General features: G+C 38.6%; 1 protein-coding gene across 1 annotated transcript; it reads right to left on the reverse strand.

Annotated features, from left to right (window-relative positions):
• Positions 1-330: 330 nt before the first annotated feature.
• Positions 331-15,084, reverse strand: LOC149818930 (putative protein phosphatase 2C 24). The gene is made up of 4 exons (XM_089985055.1): positions 14,616-15,084; positions 13,959-14,270; positions 3,467-3,572; positions 331-1,038 (listed from the first exon to the last, which is right to left on the reverse strand). The coding sequence occupies exons 1-4, from the start codon at positions 14,964-14,966 to the stop codon at positions 692-694; spliced, it is 1,116 nt and encodes a 371-aa protein (XP_089841181.1). The 5' UTR covers positions 14,967-15,084; the 3' UTR covers positions 331-691.
• Positions 15,085-19,722: the final 4,638 nt, after the last annotated feature.

Consider the following 19,722-nt stretch of genomic DNA (forward strand, 5'->3'; position numbering starts at 1 on the left):
CATATAACCTGCTTTGTCGCAATGGACAGATCAATATACTCTAACAACCCGAGACGGTGCTCATTGTGAGATCATGTCATAGTGGGACATCACAAGATTCAGCACCCGATGTCAGGCTTATTAAACAGGTGCAAACTGGTCCATAGAGGTCCTAACCTATCTGTGTGTAATGTTTTATTTTAAATGTTGGAAAGATAAACCACCTATTTGGCTAGCTTGTAATGATTTCAATGTAACACTTGGATTCACTTTAATACAGAGGGGTGCAATTGCCCAGCTTGGTTATCAAGAAAAAAAAGGTTTAGACATAACCGGAAAATAGTAAAGATATGGTACTGAAACATCCATATATTACTTTGATAAAAAGAAACAAAATTGATGGATAACAGAGTTGTCACATCTATACGGCATTATCTAGATGCCTCAGCTACTACGTTTATACATGTACAAAAGCTTATCACTTCCATTGGCCTTTGTATGTGTAAAACAATCAAATTCCTGTTCCTGTTCTGTATGCAGCACAAAACAACAATGATGGACAATGGTTGGCTTCTAATTCTCATTCTAAACAGTAGGAAAATTATCACCTGCAAAGCATGCTGTCTTTTGGGATCAGCACCCTCTCCCGTTTTTGCTTCAAATCAAGGTTTCACCTGCAACTCTACACCAAGCAAAACATCCACTGTTTCTTTCAGTTTGCCTTCAGATCTATCACTATGACACTGATGTTGTCTGTACTCTTGCGAGCCAATGCAAGCTTTGTCAGCAACATTGCAGCAAGAACGCAGCGAGATCCTGACTTTCCGTTACTGTCTATGCATGCAAGATCTGTTTGACTGCTCTCAGTAAGTGAAGTTGAATTTGGAAAGTTAGGAGAATGCCCTTGAAGGCAATTCCGAGCAACATGACAGACTACATCGTTAGGGAGAACATCCCACAAGCCATCACTCGCAAGAATCAAGCATTCATCATCTGGAGAACGTTCGGTGATCGTAACCTCAGGGTCGGATGAGACAGTTGGTTTTAGGTACTTGTCTCCTGTGAAGGAAGCAATTTTTTTTCTTAAAGATCTCTTGATAAACCAAATGTGTGTTTAATTCTTCTCCTTACCCTTCACTGCAATTTAGGGGTTCTAAGAATGATGATAACAGACCTTTCATACAAGAATGCCAAGAAATGCGATGTTTTCAAGTTTAGAGATGCTGTGTTCTTTCAAAAATGTTTAGAGATGCTATGGTGGTATAAGCAAAAGGGCCATTGCTGGTAGCCAGATGAGAAGCACGTGTAGCAGAAACTAAATAATGTGCTTGGTCAACATCCACCCTCTAGCATTACTTTGAAAAGGGCTACCAAAAGAACATGGTTTTTTAAATGAAGACTATTTTTGGATGAGAATTCTTTTTCCTAACATCCCACTTTTCCATTATGCCCACTTGATTTACATGTCTATACCTGAGTTAGGTAATGAGAATTGAGAAGTCACCCGCCGAGATCCCAAACGGCTCCTTGTGCCAACTCCAACATACACATCACAGAAAACAAAGAATAGCCCAAAATACAGATCACCCTGCCCTATGAAGCTCCACTTAAGCATCGTGTGTTCATCATGACAAATGAGTAAAGCATAACTAAGATTATGGTTTTTCAGTCCAAAAAAAAAAGCAAGCATCACTTGAAAAAGTTGGAACCTTACAGCATGTAGCTGATATTGACGGGGCCATTTTCCTATCATCCCCATGAATTCAAACATGACAATACAGATGGAAGGAGCATTACTTGAAAAAGTTGGAACCTTACAGTATGCATCTGATATTGGCAGGACCATTTTCCTATCATACCCATGAGTTCAAACATGACAATATAGATGGAAGGATTATTCTTGGAACATCAGCAGTTCTATATGTTGGGCATACAGCATTGCTGTTGATCACTATTGTGTGTGTGTGTGTGTGTGTGTGTGTGTTAATGATTCAATAAATGAAGGGGATTACAATTCCAAGTCTTAAATGAAATGAGCAGACCGGATTGAATCTGCAGTATACATATGTATCTAATAGATGAGATAGTATGTTGGGGAGAACTACGTGAACCTTTCCATTACTATCTATTGTATGAAAATATAGGATATTCAATTGATAGAGATCAACATACAATCCATCTATAAAATACATACATGTGGACGCAAATCGGTAAATTCATTGGCATTCCCATTCTATCTCTTCACTCCACCCATCCATTTCTATTTTGATGAATCCAATCTTAATAGCTTAATAATAATTGCTCTAATTCATAGGTTTCTCTTTAATTAAGTTAATAACTTTCATAACTACAATCAGTAATCAGAATAGATTTTGTATTGAATAACAGAACTAATTTAACTATTGTATGTGCGTGTGTGGGTTCGCTTAAGGCTTTCAAATTGGAGGAGGTGGACAACTCAATACCTGGGTGTGCATCCTTTACCACAAGGCTTAAGCCAAATGGGAAACTACCTCCGGTGGGCAGTAGGGATGGCAGTGGGGTGGGGCGGGGCGGGGGACAAGGTCTCCACCCCCGCCCCGCCTCCCTGGCGGGGATATTGCGGGGAAAAGTGGTCGGGGCGGGGCGGGGCGGGGAAAAGTGCACGTCCATCCCCGCCTCCACCCCCGGACGGGGATGGATTTTAATCTCCGTCCCTGCCTCCATCCCCGTTTCATACCCTTCATCCCCGGTCCAAACGGGGCGAGGCGGGGGCCCGCTTTCCCCCGGTCCACTGCCATCCCTAGTGGGCAGGGGGATGTCCAAACCATAGCCGTGGTTTCTCAAGTCCCAACGACCACCCCTACACTCCCAAGAAAAAAACAAAAACAAAACAAAACAGAAGAAAGAAAGAAATGAGCTTGCCAGGTCTTGCCAAATATCGAAAGCTGGCCTCTCCACAAGCACTGCTTAAACATTTGAAAATAGGAAGATAAAGAAATCATAATGCTCACACACCAGAAATTTTGGCAAGGACAACAGATATCAGGTCGGTAAACTCATCTAAATGTTGCCCTAGCCTTTATGGAAGACTCAACCCCAGAATGATTTTCAAAGTCTTTATCAACTTGCACAAACAGAGAAGCAAGTTTGGCATCATCTAAAACGTGATCAAGCCCATGACTTGGGGGTTTCTACCAGAAGTAGAAACGCAGGAATTGATGAACTTGGTCACACTTCATTTGAGAGTTCTGTTACTTGTATTAGTGTCTTGTTCATGAACACCAAGGCAAGCTTGTGCACAAATTAGTTCGGCCGATCAGAACGACCTAATTTGGTAGTGATTCTACAGGCATGTAATCGATTAATTTGGTAATGATGCTTGGCGGAGCCTACAGGCATGTGATCATCAATGCACCCAACCATGGACCTTGTCAAGCCCATTGAATTGAGTTCTGTAACTTGCAATCTACATGCATAAGTTGGTGTGGGTTCAAGAGATACAGACCTATTGCTCGGGACATAGCCAGTATCCCATGCACCCTTGGACCATTTAAGTAAATCACTCGCCCACCACATGCTTCTATCCTTGCTAGTTCATCAGCTTGATCCGGCTGCAAATTTCATATCAAATATTAGTTTCACTCAAAAAAACTGAAAAAAAAGAGAAAAGGTAAATCACAATGCTAACGCTTTGTACACGAAAAAAAGCAAGAATCCTTGTCAAGAAACAACACGTGTTCATGCACCCAGTTGCACTCAAGTGAACTCTCGAGTCAAGTATCCAAAGCTTTAACCAATATATTAATATTTTAGAATTTAGTATTATCCACAGTCACCAACATCAAGTAATATTTTCAAAAAATCGTAAGTGAGAACAGCCGATAAAAATAAGAAAATACTGCCGTATTTAAAATCATAACTTAAATATCGTGATAATAGTACAATATTTTCAAATTTTATAAATTTTATCTATATTTGTTTTCTGAATCTTTGTTGCTTTGATATTTTAAAAGCATTGTACATTTTCTTTACATTTTTGTAAGAAAAATACTGCTAAAACCTATTATTTTTATCTTTTTCATTATTCTCTATATTTTTTTAATTTTTAAAAACATACCGGATTTTTTTTTCCAAGGAAAACCACTTCTAAAATCTTCCTGGAAAAAACCTCACCAAGAAGTAACTAAAACTGACACCGGCAATTATGATCCTATCCAATGTCAATTCAAGCAAAACAAAATTATCCATCAGCTTTATTTAAAGTCTTATTCAACCCCATTGCACTGGATGGCCAAAAGTGACCATATGTCTTGTAAAACTGCACCTATCCCAACTTGAAATTTTCACTAGCTTTACATGCCAGTAATTACTTGACCTGTGTTGCGCCTCGAAATAGTGGCCCGGGCACAGTCCTATCAATTATCTTTCAGGTGACAATGGACCGTTCATAAATTTAGATAGAACACGGGCCCGAACTCGAGCAAGAATAACGTGCATATTCCACGGCATAAGAAAACATAGGGTGCAGATCTGGTCAGGGGCACCCCTAACGGTAATCCATCAGGGGTCCTCTTTGATGCCATTCATCCATGCCACAAACGGCATGGATTGCATTCATGGATCCCACAATTTTTCTCAGAGCTGTTGATGCTTTAAATGAACGGCATCTAGAGAGCACAGAATGGACGGTGGGAAAACAGTGGCAAACCCATGGTGTTTGGGATGCCGTTCATCGAATGAATGAATGGCACCAAAGAGACCCCGTTACAACTGACCTGATCCTCACCCGAAAACAAATATTCTTAATTTCTTTGTCTTCAATTTCATTTTTCCAAAAAATCAGTTTTATTTGTTTTAGCTTTTAGGTACAAGTGTCAAAGCAGGGGCTAAAACCATTAGTGGTCAAAATCAGAGTAAGCTAGTTGTTAGGGAGAGGAGCGAAGTTAAGATGGTAATCCCCCTCACATTTTTTCTATGGAAGAAATTTCAGTTGCCATTAGAAAAGTACGTACCAGCCAAAATGCATTTGGCTCAAGGTTGTTAAACCAGGAAGCGGAAGTGGAGAAGGATGCCAAAAATGGAAGCAAAAAAATCAATTTGAAAGCAAAGAAAAGAAAGTGAAATGAGAATAGAGAATGGGAATTGAATAAAAACTAAATTAAAAATTACAATTCTTAAATTTCATGTTTTTTTTTTAATGCAAAACTTAATTTTTTTATCAAAATTTAAAAATGATGGTTACATGTTAAAAAAAAAAAGAACATAAAAGCCGAAAGACGCGCATGAAAAGGACATAGAGAACATGAAAAGAAGCGCGAGAGAAAAATAGAAAGCGCATATAAAGAAGCATGACCGAAAACATAAGAGAAGCGTAGGAGGAGAATCGAGATTCCCATCAATTTGGAAAGCCGGAAGTATAAGGAGCGAAATTAACATGGTAATTAACCCCGCTCACATCTTTTCCTATGGAAGAAATTCCAGTTGCCATTAGAAAAATACCAGCCAAAATGCATCTGGCTCAAGGTTGCTAAACTAGGATCAATTTAAAAGCAAAATAAGAAAAAAAAAAGTGAAATGAGAATAGAATGCCGAATTGAAAAAAAAACTAAAATAAAAATTACAATTCTTAAATTTCATGTTTTTTTAATATAAGAATTAAATTTTTATGGTTACCTATTTAAAAAGAAAAAGAACATAAAAAGTGAAAGACAAGCATGAAAAGGACATAGAGAACATGAAAAGAAGGGCGAAGCGTAGGAGGAGAATCGAGATTCCTATCAATTTTGAAAAAAATAGAAGTATCACGTTTTAGAAGTGTGTTTCATAAATGCACTTTTTACCTATCTAAAAAGTCTTATTTAACTCTGATGTGGCCAACTACAATTACGAAACTTAAAAAGTTCACTGCAAATGGTGCAGCCAATAAAGGCTTAACGCTTTCCCAGCTAACAAGGGCGAATGGGCTCTAGCTTTTTAATGGGGACAGGCTTAATAATAGGATGGTGGTAGGTGAAGAACAGGCAAATGCTCCTACCTCACCTCTTTTTTTATACGAACTGAGAGCGATTAGCCCAAGCTTGGGATGGATGTGGATTGCTGGGTCGTTCATGTAGAGCTTGAACAGTCCCCAAGAAAGTATTAGGAGGGCCCATCTAGGTAGAAATATAGCAAACCTCGCTTTTGAATTTAAAAGCACAGTAGATATTAGTTAGTCGTAGTAAACAGTAATTGAGACAACCAATGCATAAAAGTTTAACCGTCACGGTCCCATTTAACGAGCTAGTGGCACCGATCTATGCTGGTAGGCGTGTCATACACCATGTAAGCCAAGTTTTCCTTTTTCAGTAAAGGCCTCTTTGGAATATGGAAGGCTTCCAAACTCGATAGATCAACCAATATTTTATGTTGGCGTAATAAAGTTATTTTTTATTCTTTTGAAAGAAAGAGAATGTTGCTATTGTTAGCATAAAATGGATAGCGAGAGAGCCACTTACTGGATGTGATCATGGATGATCCAAACCACATTTCAATGGATGAGGGTGGTCAACGTTTTCATTAAAATTTGACGCTCTCGATGAGCTCAGGCCGCCAAGTCGAAAGATTATGCTCATTCTCAATTATCGAAGCATACAAGATGTTTATCATCTTGAAGACAGTCCTTTAGGCTCAATTTATCTCCTTTTACTATAAGTATCAATCCAGGACTTGGATAATTTTTTATTTTATATCTTTTAAGAATCTTAAGAATATAAGATTTTTGATAGAAACCATGGACACCTTTAGTTCTATGTCCATTTAGTTCTATTGCGACGGATTTCAATTTCAATGACATAAGTGACCTCACATATATCCCTCATATCAAAATAAGAAGAAAAAAAATCTTTAAAAAACTCTTTTATCTCATGTAGCATACTCAACTCATTAATTACAAAAAAAATGTCATTAACATATAAAATCATAATTATAAAATACTCTCACTAGCCTTAGGGCATATGCACTGATCAACACTGTTTTCAATGAATCCAAAATTCAAATATCCAAAATTCAAAATCACTTGATTGAATTTAGGCTTGTTTAAGTCCATATATTGAATTCTTCAATTTACAAACTAAATTGTTTGAAGTCATCTACAATGAAACCAAGAGGTTATTGCATTTATACTGCTTCTTTCAGATCTTTATTCAAGAAAGTTATTTTTAAGTTCATTTGATGTAGCTCTAAATCAAAATAAGCTACGATGGTCATGATTATTCTTAATGATTCCTTAGTTGAGATAAGAGAAAATGTTTCATTATAATCAATGCCCTCCATTTATGTAAATTCTTTTGCAACGAGTTACCTTTTCGCTCGTCCTTTAAAGTCTATTTTGATCTTAAAGACTCATTTACAAACTACAGGTCAAGGTATTAAATCTCACACTTGATTTGCCATAGAGACAATCTCTTCTTTTATGACATTGATTCAATGTGACATTTTATCACTATCAATGACTTTTGCAATGATTAAGGGATCATCATCAATATCTATAAAATTTTTGAGCTCTTATAAATATACAACATAATCAGAGTGGATGGCATATCTTTTGATCATCGTACCTCTATATAAGTTCTCCAGGTGGTTCAAATTAAACGTTTATATCATGTTGTTGTTGTATACCCTTATCAACAACTTGTTCTATGTGAGATTTATGTTCATTGACTTTATTTTTTCTAACATTATCCAAAAGGACAATGATCCAGAAAACTGATTTTTTTTGTATGTATGAAAACTTAATCCTGAAATTCTTTAAATACAAGACTTTTAGATGGATTTATCCCAATAAAACTATTTTTAAAAAATCTTATTTTATTTGTTTACACTATTTGTGATGTATGAGATAAACAATAAAACCTAAAATCATTTGATCTTTCTAGATAACCATTAAAAATTCACTAGTCATCCTAAAATTAAAGGCTTTTATATGTAGATTATACAATTTAGCTTCAGCCAGACAACCCTATATACACATATAAGACAAAAAAAGTTTTCTACCTATCCATAATTCAAAAGGAGTATTTTAGACAACCTTCGTAAAAACCTTATTCAATGTGTGCACAACTATCCGAAGAGCTTCACCCCCACAAGGTCAAGAAAATGCTTGAATGATTTAACATCGCTCGAATCATTCTGGTATACATCATTTCTGGTAGGCACTACCAGGTACACCACAAGAAAAATGCTACTTAGCGACGGAAATTTGCGACGGATTTTTTCCGTCGCCAATTTGCTACGGATTAGCGAGCGAAAACTATTTGTCGCTAACGTTTGAAATATTTGCAAAATTAGCGACGAAAATATCTCCGTCGCTAATTAGCGAGGGATTAGCGACAACATTTTTTCGTCGCCAAAACACTACAAAAAAATGCTAATTAGCGACGGAATTAGCAAGGGAATTTTTATGTCCCTAATTTGTCGCTAATTAGCGACGGATTAGGGACAGGAAAATTTCCTCGCTAATTCCGTCACTAATTTTCGTCCCACCTGAGGCGCGAAATTTTCCCTCCCTCCGTTCAAAATTTTTTCTCCCTTTGTTTTTCCCTCCCGTTTGATTTAAACCTGGAGCTTGCCGGAGTCGAAGAGAGTGGCGACGAAGAAGAGGCTGCTGTTGGGGAGCCACTGGAGCCTGTCGGAGTTGCCGACGCCGGAACACGCCGGTTCAACAACATAGGCGTTGTAGCGCATTATGAATGCCAAGCACAGCACCACCCACTCCAAGTAAAATATGAGCACGCAGAGACCCCCCGCGAGCTTGAGTATCACCTCTGCGTCGTCTTCTCTGACGTACGACTTGAGAGACTGCAGGAAGTCTCCCGTTCGTGTGAAGATGAGCACCGACACCGACCCCTCGAATATGGCCATCAACACGGTTGACACCATGTGGGAGGTGTACCAGCGCGTGTGCGAGGCAGCGCTGGTGGCCGACGCGCAGCCAAATGTGGCGGCAACGATGGTGGTCACGTGGAGGAGGAGGATGAAGAAGTCGTAGAGTGAAGGGAAGAGGCAGAGGGAGAGGGTGAGGAAGATGCAACTGGAGGCAGCGCCGGTTCATCGCGATTGTTAGGGAAAGAGCGTCCTGACGCCGGAACGCACCGATTGTGCAAAAAAAAATGTTTCTTGTCGAAGAACGCGCCGGCAACGAGCAATTTTTTTTAAAATTTAACAACGGATTAGCGACGGATATGATCCATCGCTAATTTAAAATAGCGAAGGACTCGCGATGAATTATATTCGTCGCTAATCCATCGCAAATTAGTGACGGAATTAGCGGCAGATAAGTTCTGGCACTACTTAGCGTCGAAAAAATTGCGATGAAAGTTTTAGCGACGAATTTAGCGACGAATTTAGGTCGTCGCTAATCCACAGGTTTCTTGTAGTGGTATGATACATTGAAGTACAATGCCTTGTTTAGAAATTGCATCAATAACCTTTCTTTTTATCCTATCTTAGTGAAACAACCATAATATTTACCACTTCTACGAGACCTAATTACTTTTATAACTTCATCGATCTATTTTTCTACTTCTTTCTTGAAGTCCTAAAAAACCTAAAAGATTTCATATTTCTCAAATAGTAAGTAAAGATACATATACCACGAGTAATAATTTATAAAGATGACAAAGTATTTTTCACCCATATAACACGAAAAAAATGATACGCACACATCTGTACGCATAATCTCTAATTTTTCATTGATGTGTCTGACTATTTAACTTTTATGCAGTCAACATATGATTATGAATCCGTCCACAATTAAGGGATCCAAGATTCCCTTATTTCACAAGTCTTTACACTCTCTCTCTTGAGATGTGTCTTAATCTTTGATGTCAAAGCAAATATAATTGATCATGCAAACTACATTTATTATGAATCAACGTATTCTCAATGAAGTAAAATTTCTGGATTTAGAGTTTAGTTTTCAACTGATATAAACTATCACACAAATATACAAAACCAACAGAAATAAAAATTTTAAAAATAATAAGTTTAGAGTTTTCAAAATTAAAAGCAAAACCAAATTTATGAAGTCTTGAAATAAAAATAAGATTCTAATTATAAGATACATAAAATATATCAACCAAATCCAAAACAAAAGCAGACTCTAAAACTACTATGCAGGTCCCAATGTTCTTAACATAAGAACACATCTTGTTTTATGAAAAAGATACTTCTTTTATACTCTGTTGGCTCTTTTTTGTTTAGAAATGCCTACAAAGAATTGACAATGTGCAAAGTGACACTAGAATCAATCCACCAGTTATTCAATGAAATATGAATTCAATTGTAATAATGAGAAACGGACAACTTATTATCTTTTTTTTAGTTATTTATTATGTAGCAAGCAATCTAGCTTCTTATGTCACTTTTTCTTACAGAAAAACTTTATAAAAGAACCTCTAGAATGATATTTGACATCTGCCTAAAAGTTATAACTCTTCCCAAAAGTTTTCTTATTGCTTTCTCTTTTGCCTTTAGCTTATACTTTATTTGATGAGAAGCCATATGTGCACTCTGCACCTTTTCATTCTTAAATCTTTCTTCCTCTTCAACACACTTAGTTAAGAGATCATTAAAAGATCACTCATCATTATTTGTATTGTAAGAAATCTTGAATAAAATATCTTGAATGGTCTGTCTTCAGTAGGTAATAAGATCAAAATCAGATGGACTAAGAAAGATTATAAAATGATGATGTTCATGTCATTCAACTAAGATACGATATTTCTTATTTCTAAAATATTTTGTCGGATGTGACTATCACCAAAATATTTCATAGACACCAACTTGAACATCAAGGTATTGGCCCTAGCCTTTTTAGAATTGACAAACTGAATTTTAATGGCTCATAAAAATTCTTTCATTGTCTTATAATAAAGAATAATGTCTTAGAATATTCTTAGTCACTCTTGATTGCAAAAGCAACAGGCTAAGTCTATTAGAGTGCTCTCACTTCTTAGAAGTAGTCTTCTGATCGGTTGTGCTTTGCCCTATAAGAGCAAGATGTTTATTAGTTCTAAAAGTCAAATCTAGGTCTCTATAACATAGTGTAAATAACAAATTTTTTTTAAATCAAAAAACTTAAATTCATTTAAGATGAGGATATTACTAGAACCGTCAACAATCAATAAACTTGGTATTGCAAGAACGAATGAAAAATACTAAATTATTGTTCATACAATATTAATATTGAAAACATAAATGTAAGACCATTTATTATTCACCTTTTTTAAGACAAGCATAATAAAGTCATTACCGTTTCACTTTGGTGAAAACAATAATACCCAAAATTGTTTTTGCCTCTTCAATTCTCAATGAATTGACTTCAATTGGTGGAATTAATAGATCATGTAATCACGAGGCAATTCAGCATTATACCTTTGGGTACAATTATGCTTCATGAGCTTACACGCCTACTATTACACCTTATGTGAAGTTTGAAACATAATGACGTATCTTTGAGTAGAATTATTGTTTCATAAAATCACATAGTCGTAATATCAAATATCACTCTCAACATGGTAAAAAAAACCCTTCAATCAACACAACTCGGATCACTTTGGTAATTACATGAGTGAGTTGATCAAAATCTTTTACCAAAAACATATTTGTATTACAAAGAATGCCCATGCATACAGATGCATGATAAACTTGTATAATACCTCAAACATGTCTAAAATGACCTTGAATCGGTCCTAGAACAATTGAACTGGTCCGAAACAAGCACAAAAGCTTTTAAACCCTTGAAACCAAATGAGAAAAATCTTGTTCTTTCACTGATAAATGAAAACAGGGTCTCTTCTTACAAAAATCGATGAAAAACCGTTTTAAACCGGTCAAAAAAAGACCTTGGACAGGTCCTGAAATACATTGAACCGGCTATGCTCCTTAAAAGGGGTAAACAATGCATAGATAATGTTTCAGACCTGATCCAACCCAAAATAATATATGGGTCAAATCCCTCGATCCAAACTCAATCCGGATCCAAACCTAATCCAAATGGTTTTCAGGTCGGATCCCATAGATCCAGACTCGGTCCAAATGAATCTCGGGTCAGATCCCATGGACCCATCGGGTCCTAGTCCACCTGGAAACCATTCGGGTCCTGGACTAGGTCCAGCATGTCAAAGTTAAACCGGATCCACCGAGAAACCCCAACGGGTCTCGAATTGGATCGAGCTCAAGCCCAGTCCACTTGGAATCCCCAACCGGTCTGGGTCAGACTAGGCCTGGTGAGGACCCAATCCACCCAGAACTCGCTAATGGGTTCGAATCTGGATTGTGTCTCTCCAACCAGTTGCAGACCAGATCCACCCTGTCCTGGCAATGGGTGGATCTGGTCTCGGGTTCCCCAAGGAGGGGAGCAAAACCGATCCACCCAGAACCCAGGATTGAGTCTGGGTTCGAATCAGGCCCCTACCTCGATCAGGATCCACTGTAGTTGCTAAAGTGAAAACCCGTCCGCCACCAAGTCTTCAATACAAATTTTTTTGGGTTTGACCCCTCCACCTTCCCACTTTCTTTCATCGCTATCGACGGTTGGCCATGGCGAACATTGGAGACAACCCACCTCCGACGACCAGATGTCGTCGAACCCAATCTCAACCGACAATTATTGCGATAAAAATTGAAAAAAAAATGAAAATGGTGGGGAGGGGTGTGGCAGAACTACCTTTGCCACCAATGGCCGCCTCAACCGTTATGGCAACGTTCGGGGTGATCTGCCAACAATGACAAGTAGCCAGAGTGTCGACTAAAGCCGACTCTGGCTTTTACAACCACAATCTTCAGCAGCCGGCCACGACTGTCATCGGCCTCGGCCCGACTCCGATGCTCGACCACCACTGTTGGCGACAGGGCCTGGATGACCGTCTGACATCCCTGCACCCAGCTTAGGTGGCCAAGAGGAGGCTCCAAAAAATATGACAGAAATCTGGCTCTTCGATGCCTACACTCACCGGCGATGACTTTTGTCAGCCATCACGACATCTGCAAAAGGCCACACGAGAGTCCGAAGAGAGAGATGAAAACATTATTGAATCTGGCGAGTACAACTAGATCACCGATGCACCCACATGCATAGTGGCAGCAGGGTGTGGGCTCATAACCCAATGTTAGCGTAAAATGAATCACGCAAAAGCCACTTACCGAATGTGATCATGGATGATCTGAACCACACTTGGGTGGATGTAAGTGGTCGGTGTTTTTCTCAACCAATTGATGCCTTCAATGAACCCAGGCCGCCAAGTCAAAAGGTGAGCAGAACCCTAGAACCCAGAGACTCATAATGGAACCCAATGACCATATATGCTTATATCAAGGTCTCCTTGACCTTATATAGTGGAAGATGAGTGGGATTACATGCATGACATTTGCAACATAACTATAATGATGAACCTTAGTGTTCTTGTATAAAATCTAGTGATATCCGGTTGGACCTTATCCAAAAGTTCAACAGCTATCACTTTTATCGCAAAGTCATGGTAATTAAGTAACTTATTTTTTCTTTCATGCACTGAGAGCACAGTGACAAACTTTTTTTTTTTTGGCAAAATCTCATTTTTCAAAAACTCACAAGAAATTAAAAAAATTTCATAAATCTTGCATTTTTTTAGTCAAAATCTCAAAAATAAAAAATAAAAATATTTTTTATAAGAAAATATTAATAAAATTATTTAAAAATAAAAATACACTGTATTTTTACGATAAATAGCTGTTTAAAATGTAAATATCGCGTTTAAATTGTGGTATTTATGTTTTTCATAAATCTAGCGATATTTTGAAAAACTCGCTAGAAATTACCGTTTTAAACTTTCACGCAATTTTTTCATATAAATCTAGCGATATTTGTCACTATGATCAAGAGCACAGATAGACTAATAAATGAATCAGCTAAAGCACGGAAGAGCAACAAAGCGAAGAGGGAGAGAGGTGAAAGAGATGGGGCATTATTATTATTATACCTTGTGATCGGTGGAGAGTGGGAGGGGGCTCCCCGAGCGGCAGAGGACGGCGCGGGAGTCGCCGCAGTTAGCCACGACGATGCGGTCGAGGGTGAGGACGGCGACCACTGCTGTCGACCCCACCATGTCCGTGACGAGCCCCGATAACTCGCACGTGCACGGCGCTGGCGACCCGCACGAACACGCGCCCATCACCTGGTCGTCCATGCGTGCGAAGCACCGGGCCATCGACCCGCACCAGTCATAGGCCATTAACCCGGCGAGCTCCTCCGCCAGCACCAGGTGCATTTGCTCCTTGCACATCATCGCCACCTGTTGCTCCCACCCAACCCCATCAACATTCACAAACAAATCACGTGGGGTTTTTTTGTCTTTTACCATTCAACCCACGAACGTTATCGTCCTTCAGAGATTTCAGAATTCCATTCCTGCCTCTTGGCGGGAGTTTTTTCGGTTTACGGGTTTTTCGAGTTCTGTGTGACTTGTTGTGAGCGAAGATAATTCTTCTTGTCCGAAAAATATCATGTTAAAAAGACGATACTTTAAGAATACTTCCCAAATATCGCGATAAAATTGAGATAGTTTCAATATTTTGGCGATACGAGTCCCAGCTTAGGAATATTTCAAGGAATTTTGCCCAGAAAAAGAGAGACTTACGTGAGATCCTCCGTGGCCATCGTAGACGGCGAAGAAATCCAACGGACGGCCGCCGGGAGCCGACGGGGCGAAGAAGCGAGGCCGGGCGGAGACCGCGTCCTCCATGTTCCTCGACCTCCCGTACGCCGAGACGATCCCGTACATCGGCTCCCGATCGTCCGACCCAGCCGGATCGACGGACTCCTCCGCCACCGACCCTCGGCGGCGGGCGCCCCTTCGCCTACCCCTCTGGATGTAGCCGTCCGGCCCCGGGAAACGCCTCATCCCCATCCTCCTCCGCCTCGCTGCCCTCGAACTCGTCTCGCACGGCGGTGTGGCCTCTCCCGCCGTATTTCGGCAGATCTCCACCATCCAAACCCCGTCGATGCCTACAGAACAAACACCTCACCGTCCGTGCCTCATCGGAAATTCAGCCGAAAAAAAAAAGCCTTCTCTCTGTTTCTGGCCTTATGGTCCTTCCGATAACTAGTGTCTTCCAGACGACGGTGACCGGCAGAACCGCCACGTTTCGCTCCTCAGACGGCCTCGGCTGACGTGAGTTGATCGCAACGTGGCTTTTTAAGCGACGCTGTAGCCAATAAAAACATTCCACGAGACCGACGTCTGTATCAGTGGGCCCCTCAGGCTTTTCCAAGCTTTCGTAGGGGTAGTACGTGGAGGGCGGTGGATGCGTTACGGTACGGGCATTGTTCTCCGTTTACGGCTCTAGGAGGAAGATCGCGTCACACCTGGACCGCACCGATTCTCTCTGCAAGACGACGTGGGCGTCTGGCATTTGGTTCATCTATGCCGGGTAGGATGTCAGTGGACGGGGAAGCCAGGATCCGTCCAAACTCGCCCCGTTTGAGGCTGAGATGGAGGACATAAAACCAAGGATGGATGAGGAATAACATATTCATAATAAAATGATTAAAATTATTCGTTTGCTAGTCTGTTGTGCTTTCTTAAGCTGCCCGGCTCAGTTTAGGTTAATCAATATTTTGAAAGGACAGCACCTATACTTGAACTGTAAGAGACCTATGAGTTAAATTGTGAATGAATTAAATGTATTGAGTTTTTTTTTGTTCGTTATTGTTTTTTGTGATTACAATTCTTCTTGCTCTATTGTCTCTTACTTTATTAGATTACAAGCTTTCGCGATCGGCAAGCTTACATAAGCTTGCGGTGATAAAAAAAACTGTTGAAACATGATAACCTTTTGAAGAAAAGTAAGCCCGTGACAAAATAATGTAGGCATTTAATAAAATTATATATAACTCTTATATATATATATATATATATATATATATATATATATATATATATTTTTTTTTTTTTTTTTGAATGCCGACGAAGGTCACTATTTTGAAATATGGTGAGAATGGATACCTTGTCCACTGCACTCGCCCAGTCCATGCCATCCCTAGCTCGAAAGCTTAGTGACAAAAAATTTTAAAAGGCAAAATTACAACAGCCCGAGATTTTTTTTTTTTGAAGGGAATATAGCCAGAGAAGTTAAAAAAATATGGGAATTCTCGTGTTTTTATTGCAAAATATCAGATTAAATAAATGATTTCCAAAGCTAAAAGAATATATGTACAATGAATAGAAATGATACAAAAGGACTTTTTCCTTACCGAAAGCTTCTCACGCTCAAGCATTTAATTCTAGTTTTTTTTTTAATGAATTTACTTTTCCAGTTAAAAGCCAACGTTTTAGGTAAATATTTCATAGATTTTCCCAACAGAAAAGATTATTTTTGCGAGGTGAAACTATGCTTTTTTAGGATCTTTGTGTAAATCAACTGAACATAATTTCCGTGATCAAATTATGATATTTTTTAAAAACAAAACATGTCGCAAATTCCTAACAAAGCATGTGGAAATTCACAAATCTTTTTCTTAGGAAAATCTTCCGTTACTTTGAAAATTCTAGTTTTTCTCAACAAAATCTAAAAAAAAAAAAAGATTAACATGTAGAAAGATACAAAAACATTATGAACATATAAATATATTAAAATTGATTAGATTGGTTAGGACTAGGAGTGTCAACGGGTAGGGTTTGGTTTGGACCCAGGTGGAACCAGACTTGGACTCAATTTTCGGGTATGGTATCGGATTCGGACTCAGGTCTAATCAGGTCCACTATAAGAGAAATCATACCCGAACCCGATAAGAACCGCATTAACCAGACCCGGTAAAATATAATATTTTTTATCAATTTCACATTGAAAAACTGTGGGTCTTAATCGGAACTTGGGTCGGACCCAGGTCTGGTATAAAATTTCACAAACTATACCCGGATCCATATAATCGAACCTTTCAATCCATACCCGGATCTTAATCGTATCTTCCTATTTATCACCATACCAGTACCTTAAATGGTTTGGTCTGGGTAAACCCGACCAGTTGACACCCATAGTTAGGACTTTACTCCACTACTCTGGCTTCCAAGCACGTTTAACCTCGGAGTCATGATGCGACCTATTAGGGTTAAGATGTTAAACATATTCAACAAATAAATTAGACAGTTTTTTTTTTTAAATAAAAAACGCCGAAAATTAAATCCTGGTCAGGTTTCCTCTTGCCAAGTTTTGGTCCTCTTGGCGACCAAAATCTGAATCAGGTCGTATGCTGATCCAAACCTCATAGGCCCCCCTTATAAACACTAATGGGATGCGCCCACTTTGCCTACTCACTATAGCATATAACATAGCATAACAACGTTCATTGCTTACCATATTTTTAATACTCAAGACTAGAATTTATGTTTTTAGTTATGCTAAGCTTTCAGAAAATTTCTTTTGTTTTTTTGCAAGATCTCATTTCATGCGTTTTATTATTCCAGTTTTACATCATTTGCTTTTGGTTTTGTTATTATGCTAGTATCTAACGTATAACTTAATTATGAAAGGAATTCAATCTATCAAGTATTTTATGATGTGAATGTCAACATGTTGATGAGACATCACAAGTTTGAAACCCACGGGTGGTATCCCTTGCCGCAAAGTCTAAGCTGAGTGTACTCCCCAGTATGGTTTTTCTTATGAAGGATCTGGTTGGACCCGGATCTGAGACCCGTTCCAGCAATCTTTTTTGGTTTCTGGTGGAGGTCTGATCAGTTGATGCCTCTATCTAAGTTGGCACCCCTAATGTCACTCTACCTAAGAGAGAGAGAGAGAGAGAGAGAGAGAGAGAGAGAGAGAGAGAGAGAGGTTAGGCTACATAAAACACATAAAATCACTAATGCATTGCATGCAGCTATTTTCTGTGTAAAACACAAACACACACAAAATACTATGATTTTCTGTGTAAAATACAAAACACAAAAAAATTACTATATACATGCAGTGATTTTCTGTGTTTTGGTGTGGTGGGCCCATCACTCAATCTGCTCTGAACACACACACTTAGAGAGAGAGAGAGAGCATTCACCATTCAACATTACCAAAATACATCCAACAGAATATTGGGTGAGAGAAACATTTGAGTAAGACAGCCACAATCTACAAACTAGATGATGACTGGGCACAATTCATAGTACAAGCAGATCCAACCCCTCATCTCTACTATGTAATTTAAGAGCCAGATACACATCAGACATAAACCGCTGGTGAAGCCTTCCAAAATCGAATTTGATGCCCCTGAAAAAGATGTCGTTTCTTTCAGTCCAGATCACCCACCATGCTGAAACCAACCATACCCGCCACGATAATCTCCATTTTTTTGTGTCGTAAAATCATGGGACCAAGCAAGAGGTCCCGAATAACGGAACTCGAACGAGTTTGAACAAACGGTGCACCCCAAGTTTGAAAAAATAGGTCTAGAACGATCAGGCAAAACCAAAATAGGTGAGTCGTGTCCTCTACTGCCTTCTCGCAAAAAACACACATGCTGGGAAATTGAGAGAGAGAGAGCATTTTCAAACACTTGGACACCCCTCATCAAGAAAACAAAAACTTGAAATGGCGATCAATGATAATCGGACAAATGAAAAAAAATGTTGGCAGTTTGGCACACATATGTTTTTTGATGATGAGGAACCCTCGCCGAAGCGATGAAAACCCCAAGTGGGCCCCCACGACCACCAAACCTTAGGTGACACACTTATGTTATGTGGCCAAATAAAGGAATCACGCATGTGGGACCAGAACCTTGTTCACGGACAATTTCATTTATGAATTGCGCAAAAACAAGAAAAACTTGCCATTTTTTTTTCAAAAAAAAAAAACTTGCCATTTTGTAAATTAGAAAATGTTGGCTAAGTGAAAACCTATTTTTTTTGTCACATATGAACTTCAGACCTGATTTAGGTATGGCTGGCTTAATAGAAACAGGGTCTTGCATCATGTTTTTCTGACTTATAATCCGAAGGTTGAAATATCAATGTCTAATTTTTACAACTCGAAAAACATATTTTTATATATATTTTTTATGATGAGAAACCCTTAATATTCTTTTTGTTGAAAAAATAAATTGTATAGTCGATTTTTACTATTTTGATCATATTGAACATATTCATGAGATTAGATTTGATAAGTACTATGTGCCTCTATGAGTTTCAGTTGATGGGTTCGAAACCCGCAAGAGTGGCCAAAATCTTTTCTTTTGGGGAATATATTGTTTAGATCAAACCGACCTTTAAATTATATTTTTTTTTAACATATAGATCGAACTTTTCGAAGATTCAAAATCAACAGCTAGCTTACAATATGTCGATTTTTTATTCTTCAAAAGTCGCATGTTTACATTGAAAAAATACAATGACAATATCAATCACCTCTCATTGGACGCTCGGCTTAGGGGATCACTTATGTTATCTCCAGATCCCAACATGTTGTGAGGTTGTTTACTTCTGTAATACCTTGATTCAGGACCTCTCGAGTCTAGGTTCATAGGTATTACTTTCCAAAGAAAAGAGTACAAAGTATATGCAGAGGAACTATAGCATAATTTTTTTTTTCAAATTAAAACATCGCAATCTCATAACCCAAGATTAATCGGCTACATCATTCATAACAAAAGCACTAACTTAACATAAATTTCAATTAAATAAAAACATTAAATAAAATCTCTACTCAACTCTCCAGCCGTCCATGAACACATGTTAGATACAGCCACGTCCGAGC

The sequence above is a fragment of the Nuphar pumila genome, chromosome 13 (assembly GCF_984573655.1).
Source record: "Nuphar pumila chromosome 13, dmNupPumi1.hap1.1, whole genome shotgun sequence".
NCBI classification, from domain to species: Eukaryota; Viridiplantae; Streptophyta; class Magnoliopsida; order Nymphaeales; family Nymphaeaceae; genus Nuphar; species Nuphar pumila.

What these genes read in the sequence shown, in the direction of transcription:
- LOC149818930 (XM_089985055.1), bottom strand. Translation starts at nt 14,966, where the DNA reads ATGGTGGAGATCTGCCGAAATACGGCGGGAGAGGCCACACCGCCGTGC. An exon ending in CACTCTCCACCGATCACAAG is followed by an intron (nt 3,573 to 13,958) that starts GTATAATAATAA and finishes TGAAATTTGCAG; the next exon opens with CCGGATCAAGCTGATGAACT. An exon ending in GGCTATGTCCCGAGCAATAG is followed by an intron (nt 1,039 to 3,466) that starts GTCTGTATCTCT and finishes CTTCCTTCACAG; the next exon opens with GAGACAAGTACCTAAAACCA.